The 16,225-nt window shown below is 37.7% G+C and overlaps 1 protein-coding gene across 1 annotated transcript in view; it reads right to left on the bottom strand.

Moving 5' to 3' along the window:
- Nucleotides 1–16,225, bottom strand: part of DNAH11 (dynein axonemal heavy chain 11) — a 326,952-nt gene that overhangs the window by 162,667 nt on the left and 148,060 nt on the right. The window contains exons 36-42 of the mRNA XM_057550027.1: nt 13,739–13,877; nt 8,938–9,030; nt 7,504–7,698; nt 6,599–6,676; nt 4,194–4,326; nt 2,074–2,201; nt 669–817 (exon numbers count right to left, since the gene is read on the bottom strand). Coding sequence (XP_057406010.1) covers nt 669–817; nt 2,074–2,201; nt 4,194–4,326; nt 6,599–6,676; nt 7,504–7,698; nt 8,938–9,030; nt 13,739–13,877 — 915 coding nt within the window. The remainder of the gene's footprint in view (nt 1–668; nt 818–2,073; nt 2,202–4,193; nt 4,327–6,598; nt 6,677–7,503; nt 7,699–8,937; nt 9,031–13,738; nt 13,878–16,225) is intronic.

The following is a 16,225-nucleotide window of genomic DNA, read 5'->3' as shown; positions in this document are numbered from 1 at the left end:
AAATTGGAACTCTTGTGCTCTACTGATGGGAATGTAAAATGGAGTAGCTACTAATGGAAAACAGTATGGCGGTTCCTCAAAAAATTTGAAACAGAATTACCATATGATCTAGCCATTCCGCTTGTACATATATGTATCAAAAATAATTGAAAGCTGGGACTCAAAGAGATTATGCCGGAGTTCACAGAAGTATTATGTGCAACAGTCAAAAGGGAGAAGCAGCCCAAGTATCTACAGAAGGATGAATGGATAAACAATATGAAATATATATATCTCTACCAAATGGAATATCATTCAGCTTTGAAAAGGAAGGACATTCCGGCACCTGCTGTAACATGAATGAACTTTGAAGACATTATGCTAAGTGAAATAAGCCCAGCACAAAAAGACAATTACTATATGATTCAATTTATAAGAAGCACCTAGAGTATTCAAATTCATAGAGAGAAAGTAGAAAGGAGGTGGGGATGCTGGGAGGGCAACTGCTTAGTGCATATGGGGCTTCAGTTTGGGAAGATGCAAAAGGTTCTGGAGATGGATGGTAATGATGGTTGTACAACAACGTGAATGTACTCAATGCCACTGAACTTTACACTTAAAAATGGTTAAAATGGTAAATTCGATATTCATGTATATTTTACCACAATTAAAATAAAAACAATACTCACGGATTCCAGCCTAAATCTTGTGGGTTCACGTATAGAATACCAGCCCTGGAAACAGTAGCTGGGGTTGCTGTCCTTAAGTGATGAACCTCGAAGAGCAGCCTCATAGAGGGAGTGAGAGCTATGCGTTCATTGCTGGCCAAGGTCAGCACCTGGACAGAGCAGCACAGCACAAAAGTGGCCATTTCATTAGGCAGCAAAGGCAAGGCTGCTAACTTTCCAAAACAGCACAAAGTCCTTCCCCCAGGAGAAGTGCCAAAGGCTATGAGCTCACTGCCTGAGTTAGAAATGCAGTCTGAATATATATAGGATGGATAAACAACAAGGTCGTACTGGATATCACAGGGAACTATATTCAATATCCCGTGATAAACCATCATGGAAAAGAATGTGTATATATATATATGCATAACTGACTCACTTTGCTGTACAGCAGTAATTAACACAACATTGTAACTCAACTATCCTTCCATTTAAAAAATGTTTTGTTTAAAAAACAAAAACAAATAAAAAACAAACAAACAATGAAATGCAGTCTGAATAAAGATCTCAGTTCATCCTCAGGGGAGCTCGCTGAGCCCTGAGGAACAAACTCACCAACACGGACTCACTCATGCCAACCTTTAAATAACTGTGGTAATTATTACTAAATATAAGGCCCTTGTTTTAAGACTTGATTACATAAAAAGGCCTGAATGCCATAAAAAGTAAACTTTATTTAGAATTTAAAATTGTCCTATAGAAACTCATGCAAGTATAAGGATCTTAGACCTGTATTTTATGATAGACAATGTGTTGGTTCAGAAAACAGTAATTACTCTTAGGTTAAGGGGGTTACTACTACTATTCTATAGCAATGACAATTAATGATTTCTTTCTCCTGACCCTAACAGTAGACCTTGTGTTGCTTCAATGGTGTCTCACAGACCTGTATCTTCACCTTTTGTTTTTGCTGGAAATTCTGGATTAACCATGGCAAAATGCTTAGGAATGCATACTCAAATCTGTAGCCATAGGAACTACTTAATTTCAAGAGCTAAATTTAGCCAATTAACATAGGGCACAAACTCATTCTTTTATTATCCAAGTAGTCCATACTTAAAGAGAAGATATAATAATAATTTACCCCTAGCTCTTAGAAAATGGTAAGATGTGGATGAACTAAATCCTTGGATACATATCTAACTCTCTTTAAAGATGGTTAAATTTATAGACAAGAAAAAATGTATTCCCTTAAATTCTTTAATAGTGAAATTAAGAGAATTACCAGGAAGGTGCCGCATCAAAATAGTAATTATATAAAGAATATCAGGTTAATGCCTGAAACTGGTATTAAAGTCAACAAGTGAATGGAACTCAGTACACTCCAGGTGTTACATTTAAGGTTTAGCACTGAGGTATTACTCACCTTGTTATCGTCCATGACAGTATTTAGTGATTCAATCCACATGGGATCAATATCGCCATCCAGCACTATCCATTTTGGTCCATCATGCCTAAGATTTGCTTGTTCTCGCAGAATGGATGAGAATAGACCTATAAGTTAAGAGTAAGCAGTCCTAATGTATAATGGAGTTGAGTGCTATTTATTTCTAAAATAGATTTGTCTTATTTTTACTGGAAGCTCTTTAATTCAGTAAGTAAATTTGCTATAAGTTTGCCACCTCTTTCAGGTGGGCAAACAGCACTACTTTTTGAGCTATCCCTGAGATCTAGACCAATGGGCAAGTTTTACTTCCATGAGAAGGTTCCTTAACTTCTCAGACTGAGCAACCCCAAATGTCAAATAAAGATGATAGTACCTTCCTTGAAGAACACCTGTGGAGATTTATAGCAGGTGATGTACATGAAACTCAAAACTTATACCAAATGAAAATATTAACCTTTTTCATGCACATATTTTCAGTATCTATTTTAGGCCAAATATTAATTTATTCCACCTTTCTCCATTTTTCTATAACATTATTCAAGAGAGATCATTATAAAGCTAAAGTATTCAGAAGTGCGATACATTTCTTTGGGAAATGTGTTCACTGGCATTATAATAAGTTATCATTATCTCTCAAGATGTAAAGATAGAAACATTTAAAATCCAGAGTCCTTTTTGCTAAGTATTATGAGTGTTTCATTGCACATTTAATAGTTGCTGACTGTTCAAAACTCAAGTATATAATACTATGGTGAAAAAAAAACTGTTTTGAGGCAGGTATGTGGAAGGTTTTGCTTCCTCTGTGAAGCATTTTGTGCAAAGGTAAGTGATAGCGTATAGTAGAACCTGCTACCATAATTCATAAAAAAGCCAGCAACCTTTTCTAATGGACACTAATTTGAAAGGCTTCTACATATTTTCAGCATAAATGGATATTATTCCCTTTCTGCCACAGTCTTTAAAAAAAAAAAAAAAAAAGAAAGGCTAAGAGAGCAAATTTTGACTGTCCCACAAATTAAGGAAGCAGGGTGTACATGATACTAGGATGGAGAATGATGAGCTCTGCTCCTTTGATAGGGTCATCAGGGAAGTCTTCTCTGATGTGATATTTGACCAGACATTCCAGTAACATAAGGGAGCAAGCCATGCAGGTATCTCCAGTGTTGCAGATGGTGGGAATACCAAGTGCAAAGGCCCGTGACAGGAAGATGCTTGGCGGGTTCAGAGAAGAGCAAGGAGGCCCGAGTGTACGTGCAAGTGAAAGGCAGAGAATAGGAAGTGAGATCAGAGATGGGGAAGAGGGACTCAATCACACAGAACCTTGTAGGCCTTGGATAAAGGTTGGATTCTAACGGTGATGAAACACACTGGAAACTGCAAGCAGAGAACTAACATTCTGAAGACCGCCCTCTGTCTGCTGCATGGAAAATGAATTAACGGAGACCCGTGAGGTGCGACACCGCAAATACAGGCAAGAGGTGCTGGTGGCTTGGACTCATGTGGGAGCTGCAGAGACGGTGAGAAGTACTGGAATACAATACGTATGTTAAAGGCAAGTAAGGCCTATAGGATTTGCTGTGAGGTTAAATGTATGGTGTGAATGTGGGAAAGGACTCAAGGATGATGTCTAGATTAGTGCATTTACGGAAATGAGAATGTTAAAAGTGATTTTAACAAAGGAATCTGCTTGTCCACAAAAGCTTTCAGGGCAAGAAACATGTCCCACTGACTTTTGCCCTGGCACCTAGAATAGCACATGCCTGAAACTCAGTATCTTGTATCAGATACTTTATAAATGTTCCCTGAGGCATTGGTGTTGACTTCTCTGCTGGTTTACAGGGAGCCCTGACATAATTGATGGGGGATAAAATACACAGCTCTGAGCACAAACCTGCTGAATGCTAATCGACCACTTAATCAAATCTAGTTTTAATTTATAGGTTATAAATGCTGTTGTGAGCTGCTGTATTTCCAATAACGCCAACCCATAAACAGTAAATCTACAACCATGACTAAAATTGGCTTGAACTGAGAAATGATTTTCTGGATTAAAAAAAAAAAGAAAATTTTAGCACTTCAAAAGGGGAAATACTACTTGCCATCTTTCCATTCTCGGGTAGCATGATGTATGAAACCAAAGAGTTCATCTGTTGTCACAGCTTTGGGGTTTAAGTCATTCCAAATGGGTTTCTGTTTCATGTTAACATATGTTCGGTTCAGTGTTCTCAAAATCTGAAAAAGAAAGAAGGAAAAACGCTAAGAAAATTAATACTAATGTAAGCCAAGTGGGAAGCAAAAGATTTCTGAAGGGTTTTCCTTAGGCATTATATGTTCCTAGATATTCTGTGTATATTGAGAATGGGAAAAAATTTACATGTGCACATTTTCATTCACATCTTGAAAAATTTAATCCCACAATCTCTGAGGATCAGTTCACCTGATTCTGTCAAGAGAAAGTCACTATCAACTGAGATTTTTAACCATGTGTGCAAAGTAAAGGACTATATGTAAATGTGCTCCTGTACATGTTATTAAAATCCACTCTGCCTGTATTATTTAGATTGTTCTTAAAATTTAGCCTGCATCCAAAGTGCTTAGAGGGTATTAAAACAGACTAATGGACCCGATCTCAGAGTTTCTAATTTAGCAGGTCTTGTGCAGGACTGATTTGAGTTCTAAGAAGGTCCCAGGTGATGCCCAGGATGCTGGTCTAGACATGCTTTGAGACCTAGCGACCTAGAACAATAGTTCTCAAGAGGAGATCATCTTGACTTGGGGGAAGAGGACGTGCTACTGGGCATCTCGTGGGCAGAGGCCAGGAGTGCTGCTCAACATCCTGCAGTCAAAGAGCAGCCCCCAGGACAGAGTTATCCTGTACAGATGTCAATAGTGCTGAGGTTGAGAAGCCCTGTTCTAGGTAACTGAGGAAAAGAAGCCTTGGTGATAAGAATTCACAGGATAGGACCTCTCTGGAGGGTCCAGTGGTTAAGACTCTGTGCTTCCACTGCAGGGGCACAGGTTCTATCCCTGGTTGGGGAACTAAGATCCCGCATGCCACGCAGCGTGGCCAATAAGGAAACAAAAATAAATTTTAAAAGTGTAAAAAATTAAATAAAAAGAATTCTCAGGATAGGTGCTTAATACATGTCTATTTAATTAATTGACACCTTAACACAAATATCTGCCCAACTATCCTTTCTGCTTTCTCTGAAAAGCCATGGCTTTTATTTTAGATATTATCATCCTGATCTCCTCTCACAGGGGTTTAAAGGACTGATAAACAATTGCCAAATACTTTAGAATAATCAGTTGCTAAATAACATGGCCCAAGCTTTGGTGCTCCAGTTCTATAAGCTTAAGCAAAGGTTGAATAGAACGGAATCAATGAAGACTAGATGAAAGAAATTGAATGTCTTAGAAATATTAAGCTTCTATTTTTAGAAACCATTAATCTACTGAAAATTATAGAATTCAATTTTATCCTTCCTTGCACCATGGCTCACATCTGAAACTTACTTTAACAAAATAATTACAGGTCTATCAGTTATCTACTTTACAATTTCAATGATTACATTTTTCAGTAGAAAAAACCCTATACAGGGCTTCCTTTTACACGTATTCCACTTTGGGTTCTGACCTAAATACTGGCAAGTTCTATAGACACCCATGCTCTAAAGTCTCATATGCCCACTCTGCTTATTTTTAGTTGCTGGTTACTAAATATGTTTATACCCAAGCACCCTCAGTTAAAATGCATGCAGTTCTGCATATACTGTCTGCCAAGCAAGAAAATAAGTATGTTGCCAGGACTGTCAGTAAGACCAAACAAAATCAAGCAGTGAACTAAAAATGGGGATAATAACACCCATGGCCTATCATCGTTGTGCAGAGTAAATCACACATAATGCACCTAGCGGAGTACATAATAAGTACTTCAAAAATGTGGTTTTTGCTTCCTCCCTTTCTTTTCAAGTTTTGTTTTGGCCCTATAGAGGGCTATATTTCTGGGGGAGTATTGAAGAAAACTATTTGGGTTTTTCTTAATGATATGGGGAGGAGACACTAAGATAACTTGGGAAATATAAGAAAATAGTTTTGATCAATGTGGGTAGGGCCACACCAATCCTATAAGCCAGGTATCTTATTCTAGAGTCTCTCAATATGTTTACTTTGGATAAAAGAATTCAGGTATATTATTGAAAGATGCATAGAGCAGGATGGCATGCATCTAAGTTAGTGAATAGGATGCTATCTCACATGGAAAGCCCAATCTTTCCTCAGTTTACTTATTTGAATTCAATGTTCTACTAACTCCTCTCTCCCTGCTCCCAGTATAAAGAGAGAGGGTCAAGTGATCAAATAGCAATGTTAGAGTCTCGGATCCTAACCCAAAATTATGAGCAACTTCACTGAAGGGAACTCTCAAATAGAAGTGAATGTAGGTCTCCCACCCCGCGCAATTTTGTTCCTTTCGCGGCTGGAAGCTAACAGGTGTTGACTATACCTTGCTCTTTCCCGTGCCTGCGTTTCCAACGACAAAGACAGAGTGTCGCAAGGCCAACAGCTCCTCAAGCTGGACCACCTGCAGACCAAACAGCCACACACTAGTTTCCTTTAATGAGTTTGTGATTTTTTAAAAAATCTGCCCATTTTCACCCAGTTCTTTCCTTACAACGTGAGCCAGCCCCCACTGACAGCATTATATTCCTGGAAAGTTAGAAAAGATGACAAGGGCAAAGTATAGTTGCTCCCAGATCTCTCAACGTAGAGTATGGGGATGAGGATGAAGAAAAACCATTACTCGGTGAGTCAGTGACACAGGCAGAAGTGAAGTACAGAGGTACTTGGTACATGGCAGGGGTTAGTTACAAAAATCAATGACTCTTCATGAAGTGTGACCAGAAACAGCATACGGCCAACATCATCTACAACTGACTAATGACTTATATCCTTTGAAATATCTATAACAGATAATCTGTATGTATTTTAACATCCACGTATTCACTACATCCCAAACGAGTGAGCATATGCACAAGCCTTTGATAACTCAGGTGATATCATACGTTTCTCCCCCATTACAAGCATGTGCTAATGACTTTCTTTCCAACTTTCTCTAAGATGGAGAGAAAAGAGAGCAAAATTAATTTTTGGTGCACATCACCAAGAAGAACCAAGGAGTTTTATAAACTAATGAAAAGTCTGCTTACATTGAAAACCATGACTTACCCTCTCTGTGTTTTCACCTTCTCACAGAACGGGACTAATATTAGAATGCTTTGATGTATATATTAAGAGCATCTTAAGGTCAGTGTAATAGGTAAGTTAATGTTTTGGTCGAGTATCACTTAACCACAGTTATTGTCAATGCACCTCCCAAGGGCTGCCATGACAAGGAAATGATCCTTTTACTTTGAGGATGAAGCTTTCCTCGGGCTGCAGGCGGAGCTCCACGGTGGACTGCGTGACCATCTGTTCAAAGTGGGGCACCCTCCTCCGGGGCACATCCAGGGCTGGAAACAGGTCACCAACCAGGCCCCAAAACACAGGGATGTCATCAGTCACTATTTTAGGCATATTGAAGTCCCTTAATGCTCTCATGAGTACCTAGAAAGGAAAAGAGAAAACATTTCATAAAAAAGCCAATACAAGGTCTAACAAACACCTCAACAGCTAAAGATGTAATCATGAGATAGACACTGTTGTCTATTAGAATGGCATTCTATCTACAGGGAGGGTCACTGCTTACAAGGTCATATATCAGAACAGCAGAAAGCTCTGCTGATACCACGGATAACCTCAGACTAAAACCAACAAAGAAGTCCCATTCCTCTCTGGATAATGTTTTGATCTTAAGAAAGGGTCTGAGGTACTTCTCTCTGTAATCTTCAAACTCCAGGATGTAAATTAACCAAGCCCATGAGACCGGTTTGTCCAAAATACTCTAAGAATCTCAGAATGATAAACTCAACCCATTTTTAGTTTGGGTTTTTGTTCTATTTTGGCTGAAAACCAAAGAGGGCTTAGATTTTAAAAGCAGTAACTTGAACATCAGAGTGACTTTTACAGAAAGAGGTAAATGCATGAAATCTTGACCCAGTCATGAATTGTGACTCAGAGGAAGAGAGAGAGAGATTGGAAAAGAGAGGTAGAAAATCACATGATAAATATCCCTTAACATGTAAAGAAACTCACAGGAGTAGACCTTTTTCAAAATCTCAAGCCATACTGCATCTTCACACAGGCTGTATATCCATTACTCTCACTACTTGTTTAATAGAGAAAAATGCACGATATGGGTGCTATTGTTTTTCCCCATGAAGGATAGTGAGTGGAACATTCCCCTAGTAGCTCTAAATAACCAACTAAATATATCATTGGTGTTAGGTGAGCATCCCCTATGTTGCTTTCTTTAAACATATCTCACATCCCATGAAATGGACATACTTTCTTCCATTAGATTATGTCTTCATGGACTTTTTCAGGATTAATATCCCAACTCAATCAGATTTTCTAAATGTTCCTCAGAGAAAATCAAACATTGATTACTAAATTATTTATGATCGCCAAAATACTTTTTGTGGCTGGTATTTCAGAAGCACTTATAAAATCACATTTTCTTTCATATATTCATATCCTTTTACTCAAGAATACTTGTGGTCTTTTATAACATAAGAAATGCCAGTCCTCAAAATATCCTGTATTAAAAATAGATGTATTAAAAATAGATGTGATGCTTTTTAAAAAGTCGTGCTATGTATGACCCACCATCCAGATATATATACTTTTATTTGTACAAAGCCATTTAGCTATTCACTCAACAAAATCATATTAGCATTGCAGTACCTGATCTTCAGGTCTATTTTTATCTCCTCGTTTCAGGGAGCCAGCTACAACCAAGACAGATTTAATAGCACGAAGTCCCCAATCATAATGATCCTAAAATCAAAACACAGATATATTTTTTCAAAAATTTTATGAGGGAATCAGATTCTCATTCTGGAAGTAAAAGCCAAAAGCTAAAAGAAAGGAGTTCAGATAAATATGTGCCTTAATGCTGTAAAATAATATTCTCCTCCCCTCCTTGAAATTGTAAAAACTGTGTCCCTTCAGCGTCCTGCTTCTTTTGCCTGATTCTCCACCTCTGTCAGCAAATCTCTTCTTTCCATAGCATTTAGTTGCAGTATTTGCCCAAGGCTCCATCCGCCTTCCTCCCTCTGTTCTCTCAGTAAGCCTGCCAACTCAGGGCTTCAATTACTCCAGTGTTTTCACTCCCAACCACAAGCACACTCCTCTTGTTCTCCACCGGCAGCCCTGATATTCCACTCATTCCCAGCCCTGGATCTCTAATTTCCCTCATTACTCTTTTTTTTTAATTTTATTTTTAATTTTTATTGGGGTATAGTTGATTTATAATGTTGTGTTAGTTTCAGGTGTACAGCAAAGTGAATCAGTTACACATATACATATATCCACTCTTTTTTAGATTCTTTTCCCATACAGGTCATTACAGAGTATTGAGTAGAGTTGCCTGTGCTATACAGTAGGTCCTTATTAGTTATCTATTTTATATATAGTAGTGTGTATATGTCAATCCCAATCTCCCAATTGATCCCTCCCCCCCCCACCCCTTACCCCCTGGTAATGATATCATATGATATTGCTTCTGTGTGGAATCTAAAAAAAGGGTACAAATGAACTTATCTACAAAACAGAAATAGAGTTACAGATGTAGAAAATAATCACTGAACTTTAATAATCCAGTTTGGACTGTATTAAGTGCCAACATCAAGACTGGAGCATCTGAGTGATTAAGAAGTGGAATCTACAAAAAGGGGTACAAATGAACTTATCTACAAAACATAAACAGAGTCACAGATGTAGAAAACAAACTCATGGTTACCAGGGGGTAAGCGGGGGAGGGATAAATTGGGAGATTGGGATTGATATATACACACTACTGTATATAAAATAGATAACTAATAAGGACCTACTGTATAGCACAAGGAACTCTACCCAGTACTCTGTAATGGCCTATATGGGAAAGATTCTAAAAAAGAGTGGATATTTGTATATGTATGACAGGTTCACTTTGCTGTACACTTGAAACTAACACAACATTATAAATCAACTATACCCCCATAAAAATTTAAAAAAAAAGTTCAGTGATTAAACCAATACCTCTTTGAGACTTCCACATTACCCCTACAAAAGATTCCTTCACAGGCTCCAAGCTCCTGGAGCACAAACCCCATGCTGATTTTTTGCCTTCTAGGTCCTAGCACAGCGCACAGCACACAGCACAGGGCAAGGGTCTCAAGAAAGATACACTGTACTAGCTGACTGACTGTATGTAACCCACCTTCTCTCCTTTGTCTTCTATCTACAATCCACATAGTAACAACCTTTCTCTCAATGTCTCCCAGCTGTGCGTGCGGGAAAGTCACTTAACCTCTCCAAGCCTTACTACCATCATCTATAAAAAGGTAGATTAAAGTATCCACCCACTTCACAAGGTTGTTGAAGTAAAATGAGTTAATGCTTTGTAAGCAGTGAAGCAACACATATAAATGTATATGCTTTTCAGTACATTAATAGATAATAAAATCAATTTAGTGGGTCTTAACCATCATTTTTGTTGGTACTAAAATAGAACAGAATGGAATGAAAAATACCAGGGTGCACTGCAAATAAGGGTAAGAAGTGTTTGGTGAAGATTTTTGTTTCAGTTGTGCTTGGGTGCGTGTGTGTATGCATGTATGTGTATATGCATGTATGTGTATATTGAGTCTCAACAGAGAGGTATTTTTTACTGTGGGTCATGGTAAAAATCATTTGAAAGCCACTGATATACAAAGAAGACTAGGGCTTGAAAGGAGGGAAAGAGAGGGGAAAGACGAGGCCAGGGAGATTGGGGAGGGGCTAAGTCATCGTAGTAACACTATTAAAGGAGAGGATGTACAAAAAGACACATACACCCCAATGTTCACTGCAGCACTATTTACAATAGCCAAGTCATGGAAGCAACCCAAAGGTCCACTGACAGACGAATGGATAAAGAAGATATGGTACATACATACAATGGAATACTACTCAGCCATAGAAAAGAATGGCATAATGCCATTTGCAGCAATATGAATGGACCTACAGATTATCATTCTAAGTGAAGTCAGATAGAGAAAGACAAATATCGCAGGAGATCACTTATATGTGCAATCTAAAATATGACACAAATAAACTTATTTACAAAACAGAAATAGACTTACAGACATAGAAAACAAACTTATGGTTACCAAAGGGGAAAAGGAGGTGGAGAGGGATAAATTTGGAGTTTGGGATTAGCAAATACAAACTACCATATATCAAACAGATAAACAACAAGGTCCTACTGTATAGCACAGGGAACTATATTCAATATCCTGTAATAACCGATAAGGGAAAAGAATATGAAAAAGATTATATATGTATGTGTGTATATATAACAATCACTTTTCTGTACACCAGAAACTAACACAGCATTGTAAATCAACTATACTTCAATTAAAAAAAACAAAAAGATGACGTGGTGACACTCCTAGACATTTAAACAGTGCAAACAACTGCTAACATAATCTTCACCATTTTCATCAGGTTATTCCTTTGGTCAAAAATGTCCACTGATTCTTCTCAAATCCATTCTTACAGCTTAGAAAACTACCAGTGGATTGTGTTCCTAACTCAGCTTTTCTGTCCGGGACAAATTTCTTTCCCCTCATCTCATCTCTGACACTTCTGTTAAGTTGGAGAACCCTTTCCTCATCTACACTACCCCTCGCACCCACTCCCTCCTGTAAGTGGTTACAGATGTCCTAGAAAGGGTTAGAAAGGACTGGATTTAAATCTTGCTCCTACCACTTATTAGTTGGGAACTTTGGATAGGTTATTTACTCAGTTTCCTCACCTGTAAAATGGAACGAATAAGACCAAATTCATAGTATTTTTGTCAAGATAAAAAGCCAACACATGGTCCCTGTTCAGTAAATGTTGGTTCCTTTCCTCCTTGAAACTATGATAATCTTTTCATCCTCCATTTCCTTCTAATTTTTATTGCATGTAAACTAAATCTCCTACATAGGTTCTTTGAAGTCAGAAATCTAAGTGTCTGCTTCATTTGTTCTGTGTTTACCCCGTTCATCGTTGTCAGCAATAACTATATTACTTGAATACAGTAAATGCTTACTAAATGTTTAAGTATTAGTACTGGGAATGGGGTATGGTTGCAACTCCATGTATCCTGGGTCCAGTAACACTTTTTTCTTCTGATGTTTTCCCATTATAAAATTAAAAGGGGCTCATTGAAAAAAATTAAAAGGATATCACAAACAAGAATAAGGAAAAAAAATTTAAAATACTCACAATCTTAGTACCCAGAAACAAATGTTAAAAATCACAATGTATTTTCCAGTCACTTTATATGTATATAAAACACACAGTGTAATAGAAAATATATTGAATAAAACATGCAAATTATAGATCACATCGACAGCTCGCTGTACTGTTTTTTGCATATAACATTGTCACAAGCATTTTTCCACATTATCAAATTCGATATGTTTTACCCCAGAATGTAAATTCACAGTTGTTAAAATGACAATATGAATTTGCCTCTCAGATTCCAAACTTCACCCCAACAAAGGGTAATTTTAAATGAGTACATTGGGCAGTACAAGTAACTGAGTGGTTCTAGCTGTGATATTTTAATACTTTCATCCTGGAACAACTGCAAAATAATGTCACCAGGAATTAACAAGAGGTCACCAAAAGAATGAAGTCAAAGGTGACCACAAAGCTAAATTTAAAAACAGTGATGCTGATATAGATGGCATTTTTGTGGCCCACCAGCAGCTTCAATGAAACAGCAAGAAGGTAGTGACTGGAGAGTAATGCATTTATTAATTTGGCCCATTTCAGAAACAAAGGAAGTGTAGAGCAAAAATAAACACAAACAAAGACGCCAAGTCTACCTTCAAATAAAGAATTACCAACAACACGAGAAAATCTTTCATTTAGCATTTCTCAAGGGTTCTTCAGAAAATCAGCTTTCCCTGGCTCTTATGAACACTCCTGCCATCTCTCCCTGGAAAATAATATTCCCACCAGGAAAGGGAGGTCTCATAAAATTCATATCTGATTACAGCAGTGATAACATTTAAAGAAAATCACATAGCCCATTGATAAAAGCTGTATTAAGTACAAATAAAGCCTTCAACTTAAAATGTCTCAAGTTTTTTTTTTTTTGTTTTTTTGTTTTTTTTAACAACCTTTATATGTGCTCTACATTATTGGCTCCAAGTTGAAGATGAGGAAATTGAGGCACTTAGGGAATAAAGCCATATCCTTTTTAGCACAAGGAGTATATGATTCTTTTTTTAAAATTTTTGAATTTTATTTTATTTATTTTTTTATACAGCAGGTTCTTATTAGTCTTATTTTAATTTCAAAAAAAAAAAGAATTGTAAAATACAGATTTTCAAAATTTTGTGGAAAATATAAAATTACTCCTAAATGTCTGACTGTAATTTGAGTGATAAATTACCCAGTGTCCATATTTCAGAAGCTGTTTTAATGGGGTGTAAAAACCCAGAAAAAGTAACATAATACCCCTCACCTGCTTGGACAGCAGCTCCTTGCAGAGCGTGTACAATGTAATAAACTTGCGGGCTAGTGAGCGTGCATCCACAAAACCTTCAGCAACTAACAGGATTTCACAGATTAGCTCGATGTCAGGGGCCACCATGGCACAGGGTCTACAAAGTAAATATGCAATTTTGTTTTAAAATGTGATAAGGTAATAAGTACAAATTGCTGAAACCAAGTGATTAATGTATACCAACATTCTAACCATTCCCAAGCAGGTCACAATTACCTCTGTCAATCATAGCTAACTGAGACCCTTCACTTCAACTAAAAAATGCCCAGGAGTTACTAGACACAGAGAAAAAGGTGGAAAATCTGCAAATGGCAGAAGCACGGGTGTAGGAGCTGAAGGGAAATCTGTGGGTACAATCGGTAAACTTCCATTGTAAGTTGTCACTGCAGAAAGATGAGTGAGGTTTTGTGCTAGAGGCCAGCCTTTATCTGTGGCCAGTGCTGTGCTGGTAAACAGTTCAACAACTGGCTCTCCAAAGAATAACGTTTGCTGACTTCCATGAAATCAATACCTCCACCATGGCTGATTTCAATCTACCAACACGGTATCACTAAACTTGCAGCTGGCACGAGATGTGAGGTTGTACACCACCATAGAGACACAATAGACACAAGTACCCTAAAAGCGTAAGTATCGATAAACTAATTAGGAAGTCATGAGTTTGAATGTTTATCACCTTTGTCTTTAATAGATGTTAATCAAAAGTTTATACAATTTGGTTTTTTATTAGTACCTGTGCTTTACAGCCACCTCACAAAATTCATGAAAAGTTAACCATCAGCTCTTGGGCTTCCCTGGTGGCGCAGTGGTTAAGAATCTGCCTGCCAATGCGGGGGACACGGGTTCAAGCCCTGGTCCGGGAAGATCCCACATGCTGCGGAGCAACTAAGCCTGTCGCCACAGCTACTGAGCCTGCGCTCTAGAGCCCGTGAGCCACAACTACTGAGCCCACGTGCCTAGAGCCCGTGCTCCGCAACAAGAGAAGCCACTGCGATGAGAAGCCCACATACCGCAACGAAGAGTAGCCCCCGCTCGCCGCAACTAGAGAAAGCCCACATGCAGCAATGAAGACCCAACACAGCCATAAATAAATAAATTAATAAATTTAAAAAATTAAACAACAACAACAAAAAGTTAACCACCAGCTTTCAAGCTCATACCAGCCATCTCCAACACTGCCTGTGGCCAGCTTGGTTAGACTTTTAAGCTGAAAATGTATCAAAACATAACTTTCAAATTCCCTTCCTTTTGAAGGGAGACTTCCAAAAAGTTCTCGCAGGACAATTACCGTTAAAAGCAACATTTGAAAAAATTCCACTCAACTGAAGTCCAGTGCAAAGAAGGAGCCAGAGTAAATAAGTAAATAAGCCGGTCATTTTAGACTTTTCCAGTAATATTTACCCATCTGTTTTTTGTAAATATTATTACAGTCTACTGCAAGCCTATCTAATTTTTCATCCTAAACATTCCTGAGTCTCTGGATCTATGTTATTGACTGCTTCTACCTAAAGTAGCCCCACGTTTTTTCCCACAGTTTTTTAAGTAAATAGGGGAGGGAAAAGGCTAGCAAATGTACTTAACTGGTACTTCCACTAACACTGACAACTGATATTCAATGAGTATTCTTCATACCATAAGCGATGCTAAAAGCTTTTCAGGCACTCTCTCACTCAGTTCTCTCAACTCTTTGAGGTGGCTACTCTTCTTATCTGTACTGTATTGAGGTGCAGACTAAGGCTCTGAGCAGTACAAGCACACGGCTGAGGCCACGTGGTGGGGGTCATGATACTCTCCAGGCTCAGGCATGCTGCTTCCACTCATGAATACTACTTTCATCACCCAGTTGTCCTTCAAACTGAGACCAGTCCTGACCCCCATACACAAATGAGTCTGCACTTAGTTAAACCAAATTTATGAAAACTTCACAAAATAATTCCCAATTTTAAGACCCAAATGAAAACATGTATTGATGCAAGATGAACCGTATACAAATGTAAAAATACTGCAGAGATGTACAATTTTCAAATGAAAATATTCTATAATCATTACATTTATTTCTAGGATAGTTATTCTCTAGAATGTTTTTTTCAAGGAAAATAGACATTATAAAATTGCTATGCTAGAGAGAAAGCTGTTTTATGAGGAAAGGAAGATGTTCACTAAAAGGTGCTAGAATAATTGACTATAAGGGAAAAGAATTCTGTTTAAATACTCATTTCATGCTACTTACCAAAATAAGCCCTTAACAGATGAAGTACATTTGAAAAGTCATAATATAAAAATTAAAAGAAAATACAAATGAAATATGCTTAAACATCTAGATGGACAGACAAGCAAATTTTAAGCTTATAAGAATTGAAAGACATCACACTAAAAACTACAGAGGTCCTTACATTATATGTGAAGTAGCATATTATTTTGAAGGTAGACCGTGAACAAAGACAC

Source organism: Balaenoptera acutorostrata, chromosome 7 (assembly GCF_949987535.1).
Source record: "Balaenoptera acutorostrata chromosome 7, mBalAcu1.1, whole genome shotgun sequence".
Lineage (NCBI taxonomy): Eukaryota > Metazoa > Chordata > Mammalia > Artiodactyla > Balaenopteridae > Balaenoptera > Balaenoptera acutorostrata.
Note: the sequence above shows the minus strand (reverse complement) of the source record. Positions and strands in the feature narration are given on the sequence as shown.